The sequence below is a fragment of the Salvelinus sp. IW2-2015 genome, linkage group LG7, assembly GCF_002910315.2.
Source record: "Salvelinus sp. IW2-2015 linkage group LG7, ASM291031v2, whole genome shotgun sequence".
NCBI lineage: Eukaryota > Metazoa > Chordata > Actinopteri > Salmoniformes > Salmonidae > Salvelinus > Salvelinus sp. IW2-2015.
The window spans coordinates 29,864,334-29,891,229 of record NC_036847.1 but is presented as its reverse complement, the minus strand read 5'-3'; the positions used below and the strand labels follow the sequence as shown (position 1 = coordinate 29,891,229).

The 26,896-nt window shown below is 42.9% G+C and overlaps 1 protein-coding gene and 1 long non-coding RNA gene across 2 annotated transcripts in view; one reads left to right on the top strand and one right to left on the bottom strand.

Moving 5' to 3' along the window:
* LOC111966800 (limb region 1 homolog-like protein) overlaps nt 1-10,780 on the bottom strand; it is a 21,958-nt gene extending 11,178 nt beyond the window's left edge. Inside the window, exons 1-2 of the mRNA XM_023991737.2 lie at nt 10,460-10,780; nt 2,019-2,106 (exon numbers count right to left, since the gene is read on the bottom strand). Of these exons, the coding sequence (XP_023847505.1) occupies nt 2,019-2,106; nt 10,460-10,522 (151 nt within the window). The 5' untranslated portion in view covers nt 10,523-10,780. The remainder of the gene's footprint in view (nt 1-2,018; nt 2,107-10,459) is intronic.
* LOC139028070 (uncharacterized) overlaps nt 1-26,896 on the top strand; it is a 181,785-nt gene that overhangs the window by 77,519 nt on the left and 77,370 nt on the right. The window lies entirely within an intron of this gene.

Here is a 26,896-nt window from a genome sequence, read left to right as displayed (position 1 = left end):
GAGGTAAAGAGAGGTAGAGGCGATGAAGAGGTAAAGGAGAGGAAGATTCTAAAAACAGAGCGATAAATCGGTAAGACACTACGATAGCACCGATCAAAACGGATGGCGGGGAAATAAGGAGTTGGCCTCAACAACGGAGATACAGAATACAACATGTTCAAAAGGTCCAAAGAACAAACATCTCTGGTATGCCTGTATGAGTCAAGAAGAGGAACAGAAGAGTTTGGAAAAACACGGTCTGAGTGCAAGACAAACCAGTTAGTAGCATACCAATTGACTCACAGACCATCTTCAACACCCCACTATTCAATTAAAGCTGTGAGGCACAAACGTCCTGCTGGTGGTGTTGACTGACTGCTGACATTCATTGCATTCAAAAACACTGTATTGCTAATGCAGAGCAGGTTTAGCTGTCCACCTTTCCAAAACACACTGGTTGGGTAGGCTGTGGGCTGGCCCACTACCAAACCTCTGCCAGAAGGATACGTTATGTTACATAGGAGGTGCTACAGCTATAACCTATAACCACACCTTATTGGAGTGATTACATAAAGCCACATAACCAATTGCATTTGCACATCCACATTTTGTGTTCACTTGAGAGCAACATACCGTACATTCAATTATAAAATGGTCATACTTGGAAAGGACAGGGTACGTGTTATCTTAAAAGGAACATTCCTCCCACCCAGCTGACCCACAAGCCTGAGGTGTTTCCATAACAACCTCCTGCAGCAGTATAGGGCCCTGTGTGTTCTGGCCAAGGTCCACAGCTATAGGCCCAGATAGATAGCTGCTACACCTCCACATGTACAGGTTGGTAGGGAAACGTGCAAAACACACATTAAAGTAGTGATGGGGGATCTATACAGTTAAATGTTGAGATATTATTACTTTTTTTTACTCCAATTTCATGATATCCAATTGGGACAAGACTGTAACTACCATCGCTGCAACTCCCTTGCGAACTCAGGAGAGGCGAAGGTCAAGAGCCAAGCGTCCTCCGAAACACGTCCCCGCCAAGCCACACTGCTTCTTGACACACTGCTCACTTAACCCAGAAGTAAGCCTCACCAATGTGTCGGAGGAAACACCGTACACCTGGCGACCGTGTCAGCGTGCAGTGCTAGAGTAACACCTCCATCACTGCATACATTGACAATGTATGGTATTGTTTTGACAATATCACAATATTATTTTTTAGCTAGTTGGCTGTACCAAAACGTCAGTATTTTTTGTTCATAGCTTGTTCTCCATCTTCTTTTTAATATTTGTTTTGTCAAAAACATATTTACTGGAACATTGATCTGGCCTTACTGCCATTAGCCCATAGAAATGCATTGAATAACAGACATTTTGGGGGGACTAAAGGAAGTTGGTTTTTAAGTGTCTGTCCTATATCTGAGAGATATAAGAAAGATCAGGAAACTATTTATAAAATACGTTTAACACATATTCAACCCCCATTTGTGGGGGGGATAAACAACTTCCATACATACTTCCATAATTTTTTTTAAACTGGTACTGCCTTCAGGCGAGTCTTGAGGCTTGTGGACGTCCTAGAGCAAAACCATGTACAGTATTCTAGCAGCCTAACACTTACAATAGACTAACTCAAAGAAACCAATGAACTGATTTCACTTAATCTACATCCAAGGCTGTTTACACTGGCAGCCCAATTCTAATATTTTTTTCCCATCTAATTTGTCTTTTGACCAATTCCATCAGATATTTTTCAGAGCTAGTCTGATTGGTCAGAAGACCAATTCCATAAATCAGAATTTGGCTGCTTGTGTAAACACAGTCAAAGAGGTCTGAACAATAGGTTTCTGCTACGCACACAAGGGAAGGTGTGGTCTCCATAAACATAACACTACAAGAACATTCCAAAAGTCATCTAGAGGTTTTTCAACAGCTTCCATTTCCTCTAATGGACTGTTAGTTTAGTTTGATGGATGGATGTGTTTAACATAATCCCTCAAGTCATTTCAGCCAGGCAAGCAGACTTCCATACTCACCAGTGGTGATATAGTCTGCATTCTTCTTGAAGTGGGTGAGGATGAGGTAGGACAGTATATAGAGGCAGGTGAAGAGGAGGACACAGATCTTGACAGAGGAAATAAACAAAAGACCAAAAGATTAGGCTAATACAGATCATTGCATATTACCAGGATTTTACTTGAAAGACATCTTTTGTTTTCTTGGAAAATATGCAGCTCAGTTCAATAATCCCAACCTCAGTCTAGGAGCCATTCTAAAAAGAGTCTAAATAAATATCAGGTAAATGTTGAGATAATATCTTCAGATCAGCACATACAACAGATCAAGTCACCTAGGTCGTTTGGTTTAAACTCAGACTCTCTCTGACAGTTGATTATCATCTTTATTTACATTTGAGTCATTTCGCAGGTCTACGCTCTTATCCAAAGTGACTTACAGTAGTGAGTGTATACTTTTCTGTACTGGTCCCCAGTGGGAATCGAACCCACAACCCTGGCATTACAAGCGCCATGCTCTACCAACTGATCCACACAGGACCATGTTATGTTGGTCATCATCACTAGGAGCTGTACTCATTATGGCTGACATGAATTGCTGTGTAAGTGATTATCGAAGAAGCTTGACAAGGTTGGGGGTCCTTGAGTGTGCAGACATACTTTGACTGTACCAAGGTTATTATAGTAAACCGAAAAAATAAAATGAACTAACTAAACTAAATGAAAAAACGATTTAGTAAACTGAAATAAACTATTATCTTTGACTCCAAAACTAACTAAAATCCACCATGAATTATGTTAAGTTTCTTTATTCTAAATTTAGGACAAAAATCAAATGGGGTTTTCAAGCTTTTTTTCTAATGGGATTTTCATGCTTCTGACAGGTCACATGGAGATTACCGTTAAATGATCAAGTAATACTCGGCAAGATGACATTTCCACCAGCAGCACAGCAGATATTGACATGAGCGCCATGCAATACCTCTCTCACACAGTCATCGCGCTGTGCTACAAGTGGTAGCTGTAGCTACAGGACCAAAACAGCAGAGAAGTTTAGCCTCACGCATCAACGCTCCTGGTTGCGGCGGAAATCGACCCACTACTACTGTTTACTTGGTGCATCTACATCACCTCGCTGAGTCTACCTTCAAACCTAATCTATAACCTGACCCATCACTTTATGCAATACTGCTCCACAATGGCAAGAAGTGACATCCCAGAACGTATACAAATACATACATGGCTCCTAGCCTCCCAAGCATAGGCTACTTCGTCCCCTAAAAATAAATAGAAAAACAGAAGTAGTATTTTTTTTTAAACAAATGTAAAAAAATACTCAATCTGATCTAAAAAACTGAAACTGAATTTCAAATAGAAATCTTAACTAACATTAAAAAAACGAAAGAAAATCACAACAGTAATAACAGTGGAATGTAGAGAACAGAGGAGGATAGACAGGATACAGCTGGCTGAACAGGATAACAGGAGGATAGACAGGATACAGCTGGCTGGACAGGATAACAGGAGGATAGACAGGATACAGCTGGCTGGACAGGATAACAGGAGGATAGACAGGGATACAGCTGGTGGACAGGATAACAGAGGCCAGACAACAGAGTAAGGATAGACAGGATACAGCTGGCTGGACAGGATAACAGGAGGATAGACAGGATACAGCTGGCTGGACAGGATAACAGGAGGATAGACAGGATACAGCTGGCTGGACAGGATAGCAGGGGCTAGTAACAGAGGAGGATAGAGAGGATACAGCTGGCTGGACAGGATAGCAGGGGGTAGATAACAGAGGAGATAGAGAGGATACAGCTGGCTGGACAGGATAGCAGGGGGCTAGTAACGAGGATAAACAGGATAACAGGGGGCTAGAAGGGATACAGCTGGCTGGACAGGCTGACTGGGGGCTAAAAGGATACAGCTGGCTGGACAGGATAGCAGGGGGCTAGATAACAGAGGAGGATAGAGAGGATACAGCTGGCTGGACAGGATAGCAGGGGGCTAGATAACAGAGGAGAATAGAGAGGATACAGCTGGCTGGACAGGATAGCAGGGGGCTAGATAACAGAGGAGAATAGAGAGGATAACAGGGGCTAGAAGGGATACAGGTGGCTGGACAGGCTGACTGGGAGCTAGAAAGGATACAGCTGGCTGGACAGGATAACAGGGGGCTAGAAGGGATACAGCTGGCTGGACAGCTGACTGGGCTAGAAAGGATACAGTGGCTGGACAGGATAGCAGGGGCTAGATAACAGAGGAGGAGAGGGAACAGGCTTGGCTGGACAGGATAGCAGGGGGCTAGATAACAGAGGAGGATAGAGAGGATACAGCTGGCTGGACAGGATAACAGGAGGATAGACAGGATACAGCTGGCTGGACAGGCTGACTGGGGGCTAGATAACAGACGAGGATAGATAGTCTGGTTGTTCTCCTTTCTGACTGGCACAGTTGTGTAACTAGCTATCTAGTCAATATGTGTGGGTTGGACTCAGGAAGCCTCACCCAGTCAATGTTTTGAAGCAAACCTTTTCAGGTCACAATAAGCTAGGATTTCTTTCTTCCATCACAATGCATTACTATCCACTGTCAACGGTGCCGTGGGTTTTGAAATGACCCAGCCTGTATAGTGAGATGGTGACAGAGACATGCAAGACAAGGTCATTAGGCCAAGAGAAACAGATGGAGACTGCAGATTAGATATACCAGTTTAGCCAGATGAAGAGAGCGGGAGAAACAGGGTGAGTGGGGTACTGGGATCAGGTTAGGACGGGAAGGAAAAGTGTGCAACTAGACAGACCTTAAACCCCTATTTGGGTCAACATACAGTCAGCTTCAATGAATCCAGGGATATTGTCTTCTGTAAGAGAATGGACTCCTTGACCAACTGAACATTGATTAATCCCATTTAATCGGATACAGTCTAATAGCTGTCTGCCAGCCTGGTCGTCTGGGGTAAAAATCTGAGAATGTGCCTCTTGAAACTAAATCAGTGGTCAACTGTTCACAACTATATTCACATAGCTTCAACTCTAAAATCACAGGATGTGGTGAGAGATGAATAAGTTTCACCATTGGTGTTGGAGGAAGTGCTGAGTTAACTGGAACTATTCAGAGAGACAACCAAGGACACACATAAAACACAACATTTAAGGCTAGGCCTAGACAAACATCCTCTCTCCAGCCCAGAGGAAGAGAGGCCATGGTAGCAGGATTCAGGAGTTCACCCTGAGGTGACATCAACTGCAGAAAACAATAGTTGAGAAAGAAAGTTACCTCATCCTGAGAGAGTGGCAGAAACGTGACAAAATGGCTACCACTGCCTGGCAAAAGACTGTTTCCTGTAGATTGAATAATGCTTACCCAAGCACATCTTGTCCTTGTGAACTAAATAAAATGGTACCTTTGACAATCAATCCACTGAAATATGATAGCATTCCTCTTATTCAATTGTAGGCCTATTTGTTCAATACATACGATCACGTTTCTAGGGCATTATTTCACTGCAGTAGAAGGTCAACAACTTCTTGTTCTATTCTTCACTGTAGAATAACATTTAAGGAGAGGAAAACACATCTGCACATGCACCCACCTTCATATCAATGCCTAGACACTACATTACTCTGACATACAAAGTACATTTAACAACAGAAGATGAGGACATATGGTATAGTGACAAAGTGGGGTTCCTCCTCCTCCAATCCATGGGTGGGACAGGCGATGTCCCTGACCCCCTTTATAGGATGGCAACAATGAGATTTGGGGAAAACCAGTGGTTGGATCACCCATATTTACAACTGGGCCCTAAACACAGTGAAGTTCCTAAAATCGCTGCCATTCCAGGATGGTTTCTCATTGAGGCAGTGAGAATAGATCCAACACTATAGCCTGGTTGGGCTGATGTCCCCAACAGTGACAATTTAGCACTTGGAAAATAGATTCCAGCTAACGGGACAGGTATCTGAGACAGTCTACAATGTTTTGTTTTCCCAACATGAACTGAATGCGACACAAAACAATGCCTTCTCTACAGACATGACTGGTGACACAATCATTCCCATTCACTGTTCCTTACACAGGCTACTTGGCGTATGCGTTATGGTTTTGTAGGTTTGTTGAGAAATTCTTACCAATCGTGACGTATAGCTAGCCTGGTACCGCAAAATGTCAAATGCATGTCGCAACAAAACAATGACGCTACAAATGCTCAGCATCAAAATTAGCCAACAAACTGTGGAGGAAATCCTTCAATGTGCTGTGTTCGCAATAAGTCTGCTGTATCCCACAAAGAGAAAGTACCGGTAGGTACGAGGGGGATCACAAGGGGGTGAAAGACCTTGCCAACAGACAGAGACAGGGACAGACCGAGAGACCAGTCAGCAGTTGTAGGTGAAAAACACATGTTGAGTTCTAACTGGAGGAAGGCAACTTTCTGTCCAGGCAGTTCTAAACAAGGAGCTGGGCTTAGAATGGGTTTTAACGGCCGGAGGCTGGGCTTCTGTGGAAGGTGGTGGTAGAAATTTTGGCAAACTTAAAATGAATAAACCCTTTCTTGCATGGTGTTCTACTGCTCACTTCCTGCCCCAACATGAACCTGGTTGTTGAGAATAGGCCGAGGAGCTAGAGTTTAGAGTGTGTCTACTGGCCAGGGTCGCTGCCTGCCTGAGCTTGTGTTGAAGGCACTGCCCAGTTGGCCAGGCATTTGAGAACAAGGAGCTGGAGTTTCAAGAGGGCTTCATTTGGGTTTAACAGCCAAATGATGGGCTTTTGTATTGAAGGCGGTGCAGAAAGTGGGCGCAACGTTGTTTTTTTTAAATGCCCTGAAAAAACCCATTCTGTACAGATGGAGACAGCGGCAGAGTAAAAACCCATTCTGTACAGATGGAGACAGCGGCAGAGTAAAAACCCATTCTGTACAGAATGGAGAAGCGGCAGAGTAAAAACCCATTCTGTACAGATGGAGACAGCGGCAGAGTAAAAACCCATTCTGTACAGATGGAGACAGCGGCAGAGTAAAAACCCATTCTGTACAGATGGAGACAGCGGCAGAGTAAAAACCCATTCTGTACAGATGGAGACAGCGGCAGAGTAAAAACCCATTCTGTACAGATGGAGACAGCGGCAGAGTAAAAAGAAAAGCTGCAGCTACCTCGCTTTCAAAGCAGCTTTCATGCCAACACATTGAGGAGTTTGTACAATGCTAGGTTTACAAGTGGAACAAGAGGATAGATGTAACTAATGGCCAACAGCCAAAAACAATCAACAAATGGTATGGAACAGGAAAAGTCTGCATGTCCTTATAATAATAGTCCAAATATTTCACATTACCGAGAAGAAGTTGAATAACAGATCAATACTGATGTGGGACAAAACACCTTCTGGTCTCTGATAACACTTTGGAAGGATGACGTCACAAGATTACTGAAACGTTAACTACCAAGTCATTTAAGGTAGCAAGATGAGAGGGGCTTGTATCAGGGTCAATGATGATAAACCAAGGCTAAAGCCTCTTTAATGACCAGAGGTCAAAATGATTACACCATGTGTGAGAGAGAACAAACAGTGAAGAAATAAGGACTGTATGTTAGCTAAAAGGTTAAGCAAGGGCTGGGGTACTTGAGAAACATTTGGCCTAGGTGAAACGGGCAATGTCAGGATACGCTTTGGGAATTGAAGCATCTTTTTAGTATTAAGCCTATTGGGCGATTCCACACCAGCGTAGCCTGAAAGTATTTTTGGCATCTCAGATTGTTCTGGCAATTCTCACATATTAAAACTCTTTTTGGGGGGGGGGCGTTTCACATGCTTTTACATTTGTATCAAACATATTTTTGTTATCATGATGACATTTTAAGGACCCATAAGACCATATGAGCCGTGAACCATACATGATACACACCTCATCTTTGTATATTTCTACCCATTATAGTCTGCTGTAACATATGGAGTATGTCTAGTTTAGAGGTCGACCGATTAATCTGAATGGCCGATTAATTAGGACCGATTTCAAGTTTTCATAACAATCGGTAATCGGCATTTTTGGACACCGATCATGGCCGATTACATTGCACTCCACGAGGAGACTGCGTGGCAGGCTGACTACCTGTTATGCGAGTGCAGCAAGGAGCCAAGGTAAGGTGCTAGCTAGCATTAAACTTATCTTATAAAAAACAATCAATCTTAACATAATCACTAGTTAACTACACATGGTTGATGATATGACTAGTTTATCTAGCTTGTCCTGCGTTGCATATAATCGATGCGGTGCCTGTTAATTTATCATTGAATCACAGCCTACTTCGCCAAACGGGTGATTTAACAAGCGCATTCGCGAAAAAAGCACTGTCGTTGCACCAATGTACCTAACCATAAACATCAATGCCTTTCTTAAAATCAATACACAAGAATATATTTTTAAACCTGCATATTTAGTTAATATTGCCTGCTAACATGAATTTCTTTTAACTAGGGAAATTGTGTCACTTCTCTTGCGTTCTGTGCAAGCAGAGTCTGGGTATATGCAGCAGTTTAGGCCGCCTGGCTCGTTGCGAACTGTGTGAAGACCATTTCTTCATAACAAAGACCGTAATTAATTTGCCAGAATTGTACATAATTATGACATAACATTGAAGGTTGTACAATGTAACAGCAATATTTAGACTTAGGGATGCCACCGGTTAGATAAAATATGGAACGGTTCCGTATTTCACCGAAAGAATAAACGTTTTGTTTTCGAAATGATAGTTTCCGGATTTGACCATATTAATGACCTAAGGCTCATATTTCTGTGTGTTATTATAATTAAGTCTATGATTTGATAGAGCAGTCTGACTGAGAGATGGTAGGCAGCAGCAGGCTCGTAAGCATTCATTCAAACAGCACTTTCCTGCATTTGCCAGCAGCTCTTCGCTGTGCTTCAAGCATTGCGCTGTTTTTGACTTCAACCTATCAACTCCGGAGATTAGGCTGGCAATACTAAAGTACCTATTAGATCATCCAATAGTCAAAGGTATATGAAATACAAATGGTAAGAGAGAAATAGTCCTATAATAACTACAACCTAAAACTTCTTACTTGGGAATATTGAAGACTCATGTTAAAAAGGAACCACCAGCTTTCACATGTTCTGAGCGAGGAACTTAAACGTTAGCTTTTTTACATGGCACATATTGCACTTTTACTTTCTTCTCCAACACTTTGTTTTTCCATTATTTAAACCAAATTGAACATGTTTCATTATTTATTTGAGACTAAATTGAAGTTAAAAGTTAAAATAAGTGTTCATTCAGTATTGTTGTAATTGTCATTATTACAAATATATGTATATATACGTATACATATATATATACATTTTATTTTTTTAAATATTATTATTAATATTATTTTTATTTTTTTATTTTTTATTTTTTTTAATCGGCCGATTAATCTGTATCGGCTTTTTTTGATCCTCCAATAATCGGTATTGGCGCTGAAAAATCATAATCGGTCGACCTCTAGTCTGGATACTGAAATACAATTTCACATCACGAGGGTCTTGGCGTTTTGCAATGTTGTCGTCATTTCTGACTCACAGAATAGGCCTACAAAATGCAAGATTAGATGTGTCTTTAAAGTACAGTGCTGTTATCTTTTTGGCTCATGGAACAAGGCGTGCTCTGCTGTAGCTAAGTCTACATGAGAACTGCTGTGCGTTGCGGGGTTAATGGTCATCTCGATGTGCCCTGTTGAAGCAATACTAATCAGGTCTGAAGTTCAACAGGAGCTGTTCTGTGCCATCAGTACAGTGTTGTATTCAGTAAGGACAAAACGTTTTAAAAAACTGAGTGAAAGAGGTACCACCAAAACTTGTCCAAATAGAATGCAGATATACATTTAATGTTGCGAAACGTTTTGCTACAGTGTGCCCTACTGAACACAACCCAGCGTAACATCCCATATAGAAGTCAATGTGGTGGAACCAGGTGGCAACAGTTCAGGTAAAATCATGACATATAGCCATTCATTAAAGTACATGTTTTGTATACTGAATGGAATCTATACAACTATAAGTTATGCATGGCTCTCATTACACACAACCATGATAGTCTACAGCCAAGACTTTACAAGAAGAAACATACATAAATGTTATGGATGGAGGCCCAAGGTGGAAGAAAAGGCTCCTTGGGTCACCCTTCTGTGTCTCAGCCATATTAATGACCACACAAACACACACACACACACACACACACACACACACACACACACACACACACACACCTGTAAAGAGATTCCCTTGTAATAAGTTATAGGCTACAGTAATCACAGAACTTCAGTAGAGGAATTAACGATAACATCACTATCAGTATGCAAGCTTGTATGAACATAATACAGCCACTTCCCGAAATGCACCACGGATTAATATCTCGCTGTTATGTACGTTGAGGTTTATAAACAAAGAGCATTAAAGTACTTACAAAAGTCTCTCGCACTTTGTTGTGGAAAAGTTGCTCTCTAACCGACACGTCGTCTACTTCCATCCTACGAAACCATGACGCAGGGGTTAAAATATGATAAAACGTGGCTAAAAGCGCTGGGACGGGATGGTAGTATAGTAAAACAACAAAACATCTCTCTCTGGTTAGAACATTGTGGCAAGCGAACTACATTTGTCCTAAACTTCTCAAACTAACGACAAAGCTACGGTCGCGCACCCTGTTTCGTTTAAACTCCACTAGCAAGCAACCGTCCTCCGTGCGCGTTACACAAATGGGGTGGAGACTGGGCGGGCGATCCGGGAGAATGGGTGGTGGTTAGATGTATCGCTACCTGGGCTGCGTTCAGTACGTTTTTATTCGTGGATGTATATATWTTTTTTTCTCGAACACAATCATAATTGCTTCTATTTTACCAGGGCCCTGTTTCAGAAAGCAGGTTTAACAAACTCTGAGTTTAAACCTGAACTCTGAGTTGACTAACTCTAGGCTGTCAAACTCAAGAGTTTTCGGTTTCAGAACATATGATAAATTTAAATCAATCAAATCAAATCAAAGTTTATTTGTCGCGTGCGCCGAATGCAACAGGTGTAGTAGACATTACAGTGAAATGCTTACTTACAGGCTCTAACCAATAGTGCAAAAAAGGTATTCGATGAACAATAGGTAGGTTAAGAAATAAAACAACAGTAAAAAGACAGGCTATATACAGTAGCGACGCTACATACAGACACCGCTTAGTCAGGCTGATTGAGGTAGTATGTACATGTAGATATGGTTAAAGTGACTATGAATATATGATGAACAGAGAGTAGCAGCAGTGTAAAAAGAGGGGTTGGGGGGGCACAAAATGTAAATAGTCCGGGTAGCCATTTGATTACCTGTTCAGGAGTCTTATGGCTTGGGGGTAAAAACTGTTGAGAAGCMTTTTTGTCCTAGACTTGGCACTCCGGTACCGCTTGCCATGCGGTAGTAGAGAGAAGTCTATGACTGGGGTGGCTGGGGTCTTTGACAATGTTTAGGGCCTTCCTCTGACACCGCCTGGTGTAGAGGTCCTGGATGGCAGGCAGCTTAGCCCCAGTGATGTACTGGGCCGTACGCACTACCCTCTGTAGTGCCTTGCGGTCAGAGGCCGAGCAATTTCCGTACCAGGCAGTGATGCAACCAGTCAGGATGCTCTCGATGTTGCAGCTGTAGAACCTTTTGAGGATCTCAGGACCCATGCCAAATCTTTTTAGTTTCCTGAGGGGGAATAGGCTTTGTCGTGCCCTCTTCACGGCTGTCTTGGTGTGTTTGGACCATTCTAGTTTGTTGTTGATGTGAACACCAAGGAACTTGAAGCTCTCAACCTGCTCCACTACAGCCCCGTTGATGAGAATGGGGGCATGCTCGGTCCTCCTTTTCCTGTAGTCCACAATCATCTCCTTAGTCTTGGTTACGTTGAGGGATAGGTTGTTATTCTGGCACCACACGGCCAGGTCTCTGACTTCCTCTCTATAGGCTGTCTCGTCGTTGTCGGTAATCAGGCTGTGTCACTGTTGTGTCGTCTGCAAACTTAATGATGGTGTTGGAGTTGTGCCTGGCCATGCAGTCATGGGTGAACAGGGAGTACAGGAGGGGACTGAGCACGCACTCCTGGGGAGCTCCTGTGTTGAGGATCAGTGTGGCAGATGTGTTACTACCTACCCTCACCGCCTGGGGGCGGCCCGTCAGGAAGTCCAGGATCCAGTTGCAGAGGGAGGTGTTTAGTCCCAGGATCCTTAGCTTAGTGATGAGCTTTGAGGGTACTATGGTGTTGAACGCTGAGCTGTAGTCAATTAATAGCATTCTCACATAAGTGTTCCTTTTGTCCAGGTGGGAAAGGGCAGTGTGGAGTGCAATAGAGATTGCATCATCTGTGGATCTGTTTGGTCGGTATGCAAATTGGAGTGGGTCTAGGGTTTCTGGGATAATGGTGTTGATGTGAGCCATTACCAACCTTTCAAAGCACTTCATGGCTACGGACGTGAGTTCTATGGGTCTGTAGTCATTTAGGCAGGTTGCCTTTGTGTTCTTGGGCACAGGGACTATGGTGGTCTGATTGAAACATGTTGGTATTACAGACTCAATCAGGGCATGTTGAAAATGTCAGTGAAGACACCTGCAAGTTGATCAGCACATGCCCGGAGCACACGTCCTGGTGATCCGTCTGGCCCCGCAGCCTTGTGTATGTTGACCTGTTTAAAGGTCTTACGCACGTCGGCTACGGAGAGCGTGATCACACAGTCGTCCAGAACAGCTGATGCTCTCATGCATGCCTCAGTGTTGCTTGCCTCGAAGCGAGCATAGAAGTGATTTAGCTCGTCTGGTAGGCTCGTGTCACTGGGCAGCTCGCGGCTGTGCTTCCCTTTGTAGTCTGTAATATTTTGCAAGCCCTGCCACATAAAACGAGCGTCGGAGACAGTGTAGTATGATTCAATCTTATCCCTGTATTGACGCTTTGTCTGTTTGATGGTTCGTCGCAGGGCATAGCAGGATTTCTTATAAGCTTCCGGGTTAGAGTCCAGCACCTTGAAAGGGGCAGCTCTAACCTTTAGCTCAGTGCGAATGTTGCCTGTAATCCATGGCTTCTGGTTGGGGTATGTACGTACAGTCACTGTGGGGACGACGTCCTCGATGCACTTATTGATAAAGCCAGTGACTGATGTGGTGTACTCCTCAATGTCATCGGAAGAATCCCGGAACATGTTCCAGTCTGTGATAGCAAAACAGTCCTTTAGTTTAGCATCTGCTTCATCTGACCACTTTTTTATAGACCGAGTCACTGGTGCTTCCTGCTTTAATTTTTGCTTGTCAGCAGGAATCAGGAGGATAGAGTTGTGGTCGGATTTACCAAATGGAGGGCGAGGGAGAGCTTTGTACGCGTCTCTGTGTGTGGAGTACAGGTGATCTAGAATTTTTTTTCCTCTGGTTACACATTTAACATGTTGATGGACATTTTGTAGAACTTAGTTCAATCAACTCTGAGTTAAGTTAACCCTGAGTAAAGCATATGCATGAGGAGATAAAAAGCCCTCATCAATGGAACGCAGATAACATGATTCATCATGGCAACAGGAGAGGAAAGGGCTCGTTATTCTGACCTAACCACCCCCCAGGACACAAGGGCCTACATAAGAGGTTAGTTATTCAAATTCATGATATATGTACATTCATCCTTTAGCCAGTGTTACCTCAGTGACGCCCACACATCCATCTTAGACACAACTTTGCACACTGATTTTATTGTATCGGTACAATTCTTTGTAATTAACTGCTGTTACTTTTTCAGATTCTTAGTTGTCCTTCAGACATAATCTACTTTAAGGTGACTCAGAGTTATATATTTGGCCTGCACACTGTTGTAAAATTAAAATTAGGTGGGGCACTTTTCTGGGTAAAGTTATAATTTAACTGTCTAATCTTCTACCAGTTACTGATGGTGTAATCTGTCTGGTTGAGCCTTCTGCCATAACAGTGTGGCTATGGGTGTGGCTATGATCTATAAATTGAAAGCAGACCACTACCTGAAATCTACTTCACAAAATTTAAATAATCCATCCAAATTTTGGCAAGTAGTGAAAGGTTTGGAGTGCAGAAAAGATACACAGCTTCCTAAACAATTGTTGGTCGACACACAGATTGTAACTGAGAGAACCTCCATTCTGAAAGCCTTGAACCAGCAATTTTTAGATGCAGGCAGTTTATTTGAAAAGGTCAAAGGTATAATTGAGCCCCCTATAAATTTACCTGACACCCCTGTGCAGTCCTTCACCAGGTTCTCCTTTTCATCCTTCTCTGTTTCAGAAGTGTGTAAAGCCCTGAAAGAAATTGATTTAAAAAAATCCCCTGGCCCTGATGAACTAGACCCCCGCCTCCTACATCTACCTGCAGACATCATTGCTCCCCCCTTAACATGTATTTTTAACCTTACGCTTGATGTTAAGGAAATACCCAAGTTATGGAAATCTGCTTTTGTACTGCCTCTCCTGAAAGGTGGAGATCCTTCGCTACTTGACAACTATCGACCCATATCAAAATTGTCTGTACTGTCAAAGGTACTGGAGTCCTTAGTTAGTAGGCAGCTAAAGACCTACTTCCAAGAAAACAACATCTTAAATGGAATACAATCAGGTTTTAGGTCTGGCCACAGCACTGTTTCAGCAACATTGAAGGTTTTAAATGACATCCACTGTGTTCTTGATAAGAAGTTACATTGTGTGTCTGTTTTTATTGATTCGTCGAAGGCTTTTGACACCGTGGAACATGCTGTGTTAGTGCAAAGGTTAAAATGTTGTGGAATTACTGGTCATGCTCTAGATTGGTTTATAAATTACCTGTCAAATCGTACACAATGTGTAATGGCCATAGAGGTGTGCTCAGGTGTTCCGCAAGGTTCTAATTTGGGCCCACTGTTGTTCATTTTGTATATCAACAACATTGGGATCTTATTGAAACAGCGGATGTTCATTTTTATGCAGATGATACTGTTCTTTATTCAAGTGGTAGTAGTTTAGCTTTAGCTTTTGAAAATGCCCAAATAGTATTTAACATCATACAACAGAATCTGTATGATTTAAAGCTGATTCTAAATTTGGGGGAAACAAAATGCATGGTATTTTCAAATGCCAGGCATGTTACAAATCATGTCATTGCTACATTGGCTGGGCATACTATAGTGCAAGTTAAAGTGTACAAATATTTGGGTGTGGGTTGATGATAAGCTGAGCTTCACTGTGCATGTAGAGAACTTGATAAGGAAGCTCAAGCTGAAAATAGGATTTTATTACCGGCATAAGGCTTGTTTTTCTTTTGAGGCCAGGAAGGAGCTGGTACGATGTACATTACTGTCGGTTTTAGATTTGAGTGATGTTATACATATGCAGGCCTCAGCCACTACCCTGAGAGCACTTGATTCACTGTATCATGCAGCCCTCAGGTTTATTACAAATCAGAAACCTCTAACACATCATTGTGATCTCTACAGCGCTGTTGGCTGGTCGTCATTGACCTTGCGTAGGCTTAAATACTGGTATACACTGATTTATAAGGCCATATTGGGTGAAATGCCATTTATCTCTGTTATTTTTAGTCAGGTCGGTAAATAAATATAAATTACGGTCCTATTCTGATTTGCTTCTAACAGTACCAAAAATTAGAACAGGTCATGGTAGAAATAGTTTTAGTTACTTAGCACCGTGGTCCTGGAATTCTCTCCTGAACATTTTAAAATGTGATAATCTAGTTTCGTTGGTGGAGTTTAAACACTTGATCGATGTATATATCACAGAAGAGTGTAATTGTTTTTAGGCCAGCTGTTTTAAGTCAAGATGTTTGTGTTTTTTGTACTGTATGTGTGTTTATAGTTTTGTTTAATATTGTGTTAGTGTATGTAAGTTGTTTTGTCTGAAACATTGTTCCTCCAGGTCTCTCTTGGAAAAGAGATATTATCTCAATGAGAAGAAAAAAAACGGTATAAATTAAGGTAAAATAAAAAAATAAAAAATTCAAGTTTATTCCATAGAACACCAAAATTGTTACTTTTCATTACAGGAGGATGAAGACGCCTTGTCAGCTGCCGCAGAGAGGCCTATTGAGGTTTACACCTTAAAAATAACATCTAACAGTTGATGATAGTGTTGTACCATAATAAAACTTCCACCTTCTTTTTCTCTAACAGAGCAATGAAATTACAATGAGGAAGAGAGTCCATCCACCTCCACAGCACAACTTGTTCAGCATTGTTTTTTTTGCCCTTTATTTAACCGGGCAATTCAGTTAAGAACAAATTGTTATTTACAATGACGGTCTAGAAACAGTGGGTTAACTGGCTTGTTCAGGGGCAGAACGACAGATTTTTGCCTTGTCAGCTCGGGGATTCAATCTAGCAACCTTTCGGTTACTGGCCCAATGCTCTAACCACTAGGCTACCCGCCACCCCAAAATATGAGGCTACAGCATTGGCCCATGACTTGCAATGAAACGAAGCACTGTGAAATTCAATGTCATTTTTTTGTGTCCCTATAGCTCCCTGTGAAACAGCTGTGGGTGTACTTAGAGAAACAAATTGAAAAATGTAATTTAGAAATTGACCACATAAGGCTGCAGATGCAAAAGATACAAATAGAAATACAACTGCTGGAACATCAGTTATTTGTGTGTGAGATGCCCACAGATGGATGACTTTACTTGTTTGAACAAAAGAAAAAGAAAACTACTGTACTGCATTTGTACTTGCAGGAAATAAAGAAGATTTTACAAAAAGAAAGGCATATTGTCTTTATTTGACACTGGGGAGGTGATGATGGTAGCATACTGCTCTTCCATCTGGTGTGTCAGCGGGGTGGTCAGGATCGTTCACTGGTTGACATTGTTCTCTAATTGTGGCAATGTTGTGGAGAATCACACAAGCCACAATAATGTCACATGCCCTTTCTGGGGTGACCCTGACCCTACGAAGGCACTGCAACTGGGCCCTGAGCATCCCGATGGTCATCTCTACCCTGGCTCGTGTCCTGCAGTGAGCCAAGTTATAATGTTGCTGCAGGCCGGACTCAGGATAAGCAAATAGGGCTGGTAGGGGTACCCTCTGTCACCGAGCAGGTAACCATCAAACTCTCCTATGATAATACGAGGATTCAGTTGCAGTAAGAGGAAACAAAATATTGATTATAATAGGATATAGCTATAAACAGTGGGGAGAACAAGTATTTAATACACTGCCGATTTTGTAGGTTTTCCTAATTACAAAGCATGTAGAGGTCTGTAATTTTTATCATAGGTATACTTCAACTGTGAGAGACAGAAAATCACATTGTATGATTTTTACGTAATTAATTTGCATTTCATTGCATGACATAAGTATTTGATCACTTACCAACCAGTAAGAATTCCGGCTCTCACAGACCTGTTCGTTTTTCTTTAAGAAGCCCTCCTGTTCTCCACTCATTACCTGTATTAACTGCACCTGTTTGAACTCGTTACCTGTATAAAAGACACCTGTCCACACAATCAAACAGACTCCAACCTCTCCACAATGGCCAAGACCAGAGAGCTGTGTAAGGACATCAGGGATAAAATTGTAGACCTGCACAAGGCTGGGATGGGCACAGGACAATAGGCAAGCAGCTTGGTGAGAAGGCAACAACTGTTGGCGCAATTATTAGAAAATGGAAGAAGTTCAAGACGACGGTCAATCACTCTCGGTCTGGGGCTCCATGCAAGATCTCACCTCGTGGGGCATCAATGATCATGAGGAAGGTGAGGGATCAGCCCAGAACTACACGGCAGGACCTGGTCAATGACCTGAAGAGAGCTGGGACCACAGTCTCAAAGAAAACCATTAGTAACACACTACGCCGTTATGGATTAAAATCCTGCAGCGCACGCAAGGTCCCCCTGCTCAAGCCAGCGCATGTCCAGGCCCGTCTGAAGTTTGCCAATGACCATCTGGATGATCCAGAGGAGGAATGGGAGAAGGTCATGTGGTCTGATGAGACAAAAATAAAGCTTTTTGGTCTAAACTCCACTCGCTGTGTTTGGAGGAAGAAGAAGGATGAGTACAACCCCAAGAATACCATCCCAACCGTGAAGCATGGAGGTGGAAACATCATTCTTTGGGGATGCTTTTCTGCAAAGGGGACAGGACGACTGCACCGTATTGAGGGGAGGATGGATGGGGCCATGTATCGCGAGATCTTGGCCAACAACCTCCTTCCCTCAGTAAGAGCATTGAAGATGGGTCGTGGCTGGGTCTTCCAGCATTACAACGACACGAAGCACACAGCCATGGCACTGTCTCTTATACACATCTAGATGTGTATAAGAGACAGCTCCAGACCTGAGCCCAATAGAACATCTTTGGAGGGAGCTGAAAGTCCGTATTGCCCAGCGACAGCCCCGAAACCTGAAGGATCTGGAGAAGGTCTGTATGGAGGAGTGGGCCAAAATCCCTGCTGCAGTGTGTGCAAACCTGGTCAAGAACTACAGGAAACGTATGATCTCTGTAATTGCAAACAAAGGTTTCTGTACCAAATATTAAGTTCTGCTTTTCTGATGTATCAAATACTTATGTCATGCAATAAAATGCAAATGAATTACTTAAAAATCATACAATGTGATTTTCAGGATTTTTTTTATTTATTCTGTCTCTCACAGTTGAAGTGTACCTATGATAAAAATTACAGACCTCTACATGCTCTGTAAGTAGGAAAACCTGCAAAATCGGCAGTGTATCTCCCCACTGTATATACGTATATAAACTCACCACGGGCAAATCTAGCGCTCAGTGTAAACTCACAAAAAATGTGCTAGTCATGCACAGACCCAGGCCACTTGCTTCCATGTTGCTGATGATGTGGGCTGCATCACATGATCTTCTCAGTGCAGAACAGTAATTAACTGTATTGTGAAGTATCTTTCATTTGGAATGCTAAAGGATAATATTTAGGCCTACCTGCACATTAATGCTGTGGAAAGACTTCCTATTCACATAATCTCCTTCATTTACTGAAGGAGCTGTGATAGGAATATGAGTGCCATCTATGCAGCCAATCACACCTGGAAACCCTAAAATATATCACATGAACTGATTAGTGCTTCAAGTCTCAAAGCTTCATACTAAATAAATTATTGCTTAGACTGATACCTGCAATTCTATGGAATTCTTCTTTGAGTCTTGTGGGTCTGTGACTTGGGAACACCACACGTGTACAGTAAACGTTTCAGTGCAAGAGTCACATTTCTGACAGCCCGACAGACGGTTGCCTTGGAAATATGCTCAGCGTCACTGATGTTATATAGAAAACTCCCGTTGTCGAAAAAAAACGAAGTGCAACAAAAAGTATTTCTTCCGAACTGTGTCATATGAATGATATGAGGGCTGGGAATATTGTTCCGGTGAATGATCGATTGTGCAGAAAAACGGAAATGCTCAAACAGATAATCATCAGGGAATGATAAAACATCCAAGCGGGATCTGATCACCCTCTCCCGACTGAGATTTCTGCGGAGTATTTGTGCTTAAATATCAACTGGCTCTTCAAGAAAAGGACACGCCATGTCTGACACCTCCTTCAGTCTGCATGTCTGACACCTTCAGTCTGCATGCTTCAGCTAAAGAAGAGGAGAAACTCAGGGTTAGTTGAAGAAAACCTGCCAGCGAGCAGGTTAGCTTCACGGAGTATGTTGCCATAGTAACTGACTCAGCGTTAAACTGAACTGGTTTTGTGAAACCGAAAACCCAGAGTTTCCTTCAACTCTGAGTCGACTAACTCTTGAGTTTTCACTAAACCCGCTTCCTGAAACAGGGCCCAGATGTATGTCCTTGAACCGATTACTTTAAAATCACACACAGACGAAGTTATAAGGATAATTTTGTTGCTAATTGTAGCCTGCAGTACCTCGGTCGGCCTTCAACTTGAGATACTCAATGAGAGGTTGGCAGTACTGAGCTAGCCTGCAATGTCCCTTCCTAGAGTAGCTGAAACTGCGCATGGAATGTTTCCAAAAACTCCTCCACAGATAGATGAGAGAACATAGTAGAACATCTTTGACTCCTCCATGTGATAATAACGGCGACACGCTAATAACACTTCCACTTCCTTTGACAATAAACAAAAACACAAATAGACAAAAACAACAGACAACTTAACATTTATGTCACGCCCTGACCTTAGAGATCCTTTTTATGTCTCTATTTTAGTTTGGTCATGGCGTGAGTTGGGGTGGGCATTCTATGTTTTGTGTTTCTATGATTTTCTATTTCTATGTTTTGGCTGGGTATGGTTCTCAATCAGGGACAGCTGTCTATCGTTGTCTCTGATTGGGAACCATACTTAGGTAGCCTTTTTTCCCACCTGTCTTTGTGGGAAGTTGACTTTGTTTAGGGCACATAGCCTTTAGCTTCACGGTTTGTTTTTGTAGTGTTTATTGTTTTGTTCGGCGTCATCTTTAATTCAATAAAAGAAAATGTACGCTCACCACGCTGCACCTTGGTCCTCCTCCTTCAACAGCTGTGACAATTTACATAAAGTTGAAGTCGGAAGTTTGCATACACTTAGGTTGGAGTCGTTAACTCGTTTTTCAACCACCCCACAAATTTCTTGTTAAAAAACTATAGTTTTGGCAAGTCAGTTAGGACATCTACATTATGCATGACACAAGTAATTTCTCCAACAATTGTTTACGAACAGATTATTTCACTTATAATTCACTGTATGACAATTCCAGTGGGTCAGAAGTTTACATACACTAAGTTGGCTGTGCCTAAACAACTTGGAAAATTCCAGAAAATTATGTGATGGCTTTAGAAGCTTCTGATAGGCTAATTGACATAATTTCAGTAAATTGGAGGTGTACCTGTGGATGTATTTCAAGGCCTACCTTCAAACTCAGTGCCTCTGCTTGACATCATGGGTAAATCAAAAGAAATCAGCCAAGACCTCAGAAAACAAATTGTAGACCTCCACAAGTCTGGTTCATCCTTGGGAGCAATATCCAAACGCCTGAAGGTACCACGTTCATCTGTACAAACAATAGTACGCAAGAATAAACACCATGGGACCACGCAGCCGTCATACCGATCAGTAAAGAGACACGTTCTGTCTCCTAGAGATTAATGTACTTTGGTGCGAAAAGTGCAAATCAATCCCAGAACAACAGCAAAGGACCTTGTGAAGATGCTGGAGGAAACAGGTACAAAAGTATCTATATCCACAGTAAAACAAGTCCTATATCGACATAACCTGAAAGGCCACTCAGCAAGGAAGAAGCCACTGCTCCAAAACCACCATAAAAAAGCCAGACTACGGTTTGCAACTGCACATGGGGACAAAGATTGTACTTTTTGGAAGAGATATTATCTCAATGAGAAGAAAAAAAACGGTATAAATTAAGGTAAAATAAAAAAATAAAAAATTCAAGTTTATTTCCATAGAACACCAAAAATTGTTACTTTTCATATTACAGGAGGATGAGACGCCTTGTCAGCTGCGCAGAGAGCCTATTGAGGTTTACACCTTAAAAATAACATCTAACAGTTGATGATAGTGTTGTACCATAATAAAACTTCCACCTTTCTTTTCTCTAACAGAGCAATGAAATTACAATGAGGAAGAGAGTCCATCCACCTCCACAGCACAACTTGTTCAGCATTGTTTTTTTGCCCTTTATTTAACCGGGCAATTCATTAAGAACAAAATGTTATTTACAATGACGGTCTAGAAACAGTGGGTTAAATGTCTTTTCAGGGCAGAACGACAGATTTTTGCCTTGTCAGCTCGGGGATTCAATCTAGCAACCTTTCGGTTACTGCCCAATGCTCTAACCACTAGGCTACCCGCCACCCCAAAATATGAGGCTACAGCATTGCCCATGACTTGCAATGAAACGAAGCACTGTGAAATTCAATGTGCATTTTTTTGTGTCCCTATAGCTCCCTGTGAAACACTGTGGGTGTACTTAGAGAACAAAAATTGAAAAATGTAATTTAGAAATTGACCACATAAGGCTGCAGATGCAAAAGATACAAATAGAAATACAACTGCTGGAACATCAGTTATTTGTGTGTGAGATGCCACAGATGGATGACTTTACTTGTTTGAACAAAAGAAAAAGAAACTACGTTACTGCATTTGTACTTGCAGGAAATAAAGAAGATTTTACAAAAAGAAAGGCATATGTCTTTATTTAACACTGGGGAGGTGATGATGGTAGCATACTGCTCTCCATCTGGTGTGTCAGCGGGGTGGTAGGATCGTTTCAGCTGTTGACATTGTTCTCTAATTTGGCAATGTTGTGGAGAATCACACAAGCCACAATAATGTCACATGCCCTTTCTGGGTGACCTGACCCTACGAAGGCACTGGCAACTGGGCCCTGAGCATCCCGATGTGTCATCTCTACCCTGGCTCGTGTCTGCAGTGAGCAAGTTATAATGTTGCTGCAGGCCGGACTCAGGATAAGCAAATAGGCTGGTAGGGTACCCTCTGTCAGCAGCAGGTAACCATCAAACTCTCCTATGATAATACAGGATTCAGTTGCAGTAAGAGGAAACAAAATATTGATTATAATAGGATATAGCTATAAACAGTGGGAGAAACAAGTATTTAATACACTGCGATTTTGTAGGTTTTCCTAATTACAAAGCATGTAGAGGTCTTAATTTTTATCATAGGTATACTTCAACTGTGAGAGACAGAAAATCACATTGTATGATTTTTACGTAATTAATTTGCATTTCATTGCCATGACATTAAGTATTTGATCACTTACCAACCAGTAAGAATTCCGGCTCTCACAGACCTGTTCGTTTTCTTTAAAGAAGCCCTCCTGTTCTCCACTCATTACCTGTATTAACTGCACCTGTTTAACTCGTTACCTGATAAAAACACCTGTCCACACAATCAAACAGACTCCAAACCTCTCCACAATGCCAAGACCAGAGAGCTGGTTAGGACATCAGGGATATAAATTGTAGACCTGCACAAGCTGGGATGGCACAGGACAAAGGCAAGCAGCTTGGTGAGAAGGCAACAACTGTTGGCCGCCAATTATTAGAAAATGGAAGAAGTTCAAGACGACGGTCAATCACTCTCGGTCTGGGGCTCCATGCAAGATCTCACCTCGTTGGGCATCAATGATCATGGGAAGTGAGGATCAGCCCAGAACTACACGGCAGGACCTGGTCAAGTACCTGAAGAGAGCTGGACCACAGTCTCAAAGAAAACCATTAGTAACACACTACGCCGTTATGGATTAAAATCCTGCAGCGCACGCAAGGTCCCCTGCTCAAGCCAGCGCATGTCCAGGCCCGTCTGAAGTTTGCCAATGACCATCTGGATGATCAGAGGAGGGAATGGGAGAAGGTCATGGGTCTGATGAGACAAAAAATAAAGCTTTTTGGTTCTAAACTCCACTCGCTGTGTTTGGAGAAGAAGGAAGGATGAGTACAACCCCAAGAATACCATCCCAACCGTGAAGCATGGAGTGGAAACATCATTCTTTCGGGATGCTTTTTCTGCAAAGGGGACAGGATGACTGCACCGTATTGAGGGAGGATGGATGCGGGCCATGTATCGCAAGATCTTGCCAACAACTCCTTCCCTCAGTAAAGCATTGAAGAGTGGTCGTGCTGGGTCTTCCAGACATGACAACGACCCAAACACAACAGCCAGGGCAACTAAGGAGTGGCTCCGTAAGAAGCACTAAGGTCCTGGAGTGGCCTAGCCAGTCTCCAGACCTGAGCCATAGAACATCTTTGGAGGGAGCTGAAAGTCCGTATGCCCAGCGACAGCCCGAAACGCTGAAGGATCTGAGAAGGTCTGTATGGAGGAGTGGGCCAAAATCCCTGCTGCAGTGTGTGCAAACCTGTCAAGAACTACAGGAAACGTATGATCTCTGTAATTGCAAAAAAGGTTTCTGTACCAAATATTAAGTTCTGCTTTTCTGATGTATCAAATACTTATGTCATGCAATAAAATGCAAATGAATTACTTAAAAATCATACAATGTGATTTTCAGGATTTTTTTTATTTATTCTGTCTCTCACAGTTGAAGTGTACCTATGATAAAAATTACAGACCTCTACATCTCTGTAAGTAGGAAAACTGCAAAATCGGCAGTGTATCTCCCCACTGTATATACGTATATAAACTCACACGGGCAAATCTAGCGCTCAGTGTGAAACTCAACAAAAAATTGCTAGTCATGCACAGACCCAGCCCATTGCTTCCATGTTGCTGATGATGTGGGCTGCATCACATGATCTTCTCAGTGCAGAACAGTAATTAACTGTATTGTGAAGTATCTTTCATTTGGAATGCTAAAGGATAATATTTAGGCCTACCTGCACATTAATGCTGTGGAAAGACTTCCTATTCACATAATCTCCTTCATTTACTGAAGGAGCTGTGATAGGAATATGAGTGCCATCTATGCAGCCAATCACACCTGGAAACCTAAAATATATCACATGAACTGATTAGTGCTTCAAGTCTCAAAGCTTCATACTAAATAAATATGCTTAGACGATACTGCCATTCTATGGAATTCTTCTTTGAGTCTTGTGGTCTGTGACTGGGAACACCACACGTTGTACAGTAAACGTTTCAGTGCAAGAGTCACATTTCTGACAGCCCGACAGACGGTTGCCTTGGAAATTGCTCAGCGTCACTGATGTTATATAGAAAAAACTCCGTTGTGTCGAAAAAAAACGAAGTGCAACAAAAAGTATTTCTTCCGAACTGTGTCATATGAATGATATGAGGGCTGGGAAATTGTTCCGGTGAATGATCGATGTTGCAGAAAAACGGAAATGCTCAAACAGATAATCATCAGGAATGATAAAACATCCAAGCGGACTTATCACCCTCTCCCGACTGAGATTTCTGCGGAGTATTTGTGCTTAAATATCAACTGGCTCTTCAAGAAAGGACACGCCATGTCTGACACTCCTTCAGTCTGCATGTCTTCTACACCTTCAGTCTGCATGCTTCAGCAAAAGAGAGGAGAAACTCAGGTTAGTTGAAGAAAACCTGCCAGCGAGCAGGTTAGCTCACGAGTATGTTTGCCATAGTAACTGACTCAGCGTTAAACTGAACTGGTTTTGTGAAACCGAAAACCCAGAGTTTCCTTCAACTCTGAGTCGACTAACTCTTGAGTTTTCACTAAACCCGCTCCTGAAACAGGGCCCAGATGTATGTCCTTGAACCGATTACTTTAAAATCACACACAGACGAAGTTATAAGGATAATTTGTTGCTAATTGTAGCCTGCAGTACCTCGGTCGCCTTCAACTTGAGATACTCAATGAGAGGTTGGCAGTACTGAGCTAGCCTGCAATGTCCCCTTCCTAGAGTAGCTGAAACTGCGCATGGAATGTTTCCAAAACTCCTCCACAGATAGATGAGAGAAACATAGTAGAACATCTTTGACTCCTCATGTGATAATAACGGCGACACGCTAATAACACTTCCACTTCCTTTGACAATAAACAAAAACACAAATAGACAAAAACAACAGACAACTTAACATTTATGTCACGCCCTGACCTTTAGAATCCTTTTTATGTCTCTATTTTAGTTTGGTCATGCGTGAGTTGGGGTGGGCATTCTATGTTTGTGTTTCTATGATTTTCTATTTCTATGTTTTGCTGGGTATGGTTCTCAATCAGGGACAGCTGTCTATCGTTGTCTCTGATTGGAACCATACTTAGGTACCTTTTTTCCACCTGTCTTTGTGGGAAGTTGACTTTGTTTAGGGCACATAGCCTTTAGCTTCACGGTTTGTTTTTAGTGTTATTGTTTGTTCGGCGTCATCTTTAATTCAATAAAAGAAAATGTACGCTCACCACGCTGCACCTTGGTCCTCCTCCTCAACAGCCGTTGACAGAACTTCCACCACCAAAGACCAAGCAGCGTGGTAGAGAGGACTCCTGGACATGGGAGGAGATCCTGGATGGTAAGGGAACCCTGGAGGCAGCTTGGAGTATCGCCGTACAAGGGAGGAACTGGAGGCAGCTAAGGCGGACGCAGCGTTATGAGGAACACGGCTGGCAAGGAAGTCCAGAGCAGCCCCCCCCAAAAAAATTGGGGCACACGGGAGTGTGGCTGAGTCAGGTTGGAGACCTGAGCCAACTCCCCTGCTTACCGGCGACATGTGACTGGTCAGGCCCGTGCTATGGGTGATGCGCACTGTGTCTCGGTTGAGCATTCATAGCCGGCCGTGTGCTCGGTGCCAGCGTCCCGCATTTGCCGGGTGAAGTGGGCATCCAGCCAGAAAGGTTGTGCCAGCTCTGCGCTCGAGACCGCCAGTGCGCCTCCACGGCCCCAGTTATCCGGTGCCTCGCCAAGGAAGAAGCCTCCGTATGTCTCCCCAGCCTGGTGAGTCCTGTGCCTGCTCCCAGAGCCAGGCCTCCTGTGTGTCTCTCCACTCCAAGATGGCCTCCAGCCCGGAGCCTCCAGCGACGCCTCCAGCCGGGTCCCCAGCGACGGCTCCAGTCCGGGCCCGCAGCAGGTGGCCCAGTCCGGGCCCGCAACGAGGGCGCCCATTCGTACGAGGGTTCCCGCACCAGAGTGCCACCAAAGTGGGGAAGCCAGCGGTTGACCGGGGGTCTGTGTCGCGCGCACCTGAGCCCCGCGGATAGATCCCGCCCAGACCCTCCCCTATAGGTTTAGATTTTGAAGCCGGAGTCAGCACCTTTGGGGCGGGGGGGGGGGGGTACTGTCACGCCCTGACCTTAGATCCTTTTTAATCTCTATTTGTTTGGTCAGGCGTGATTGGGGTGGGCATTCTATGTTTTGTGTTTCTATGATTTTCTATGTTTTGGCCGGGTATGGTTCTTAATCAGGGGACAGCTGTCTATCGTTGTCTCTGATTGGGAACCCATAACTTGAGGTATCCT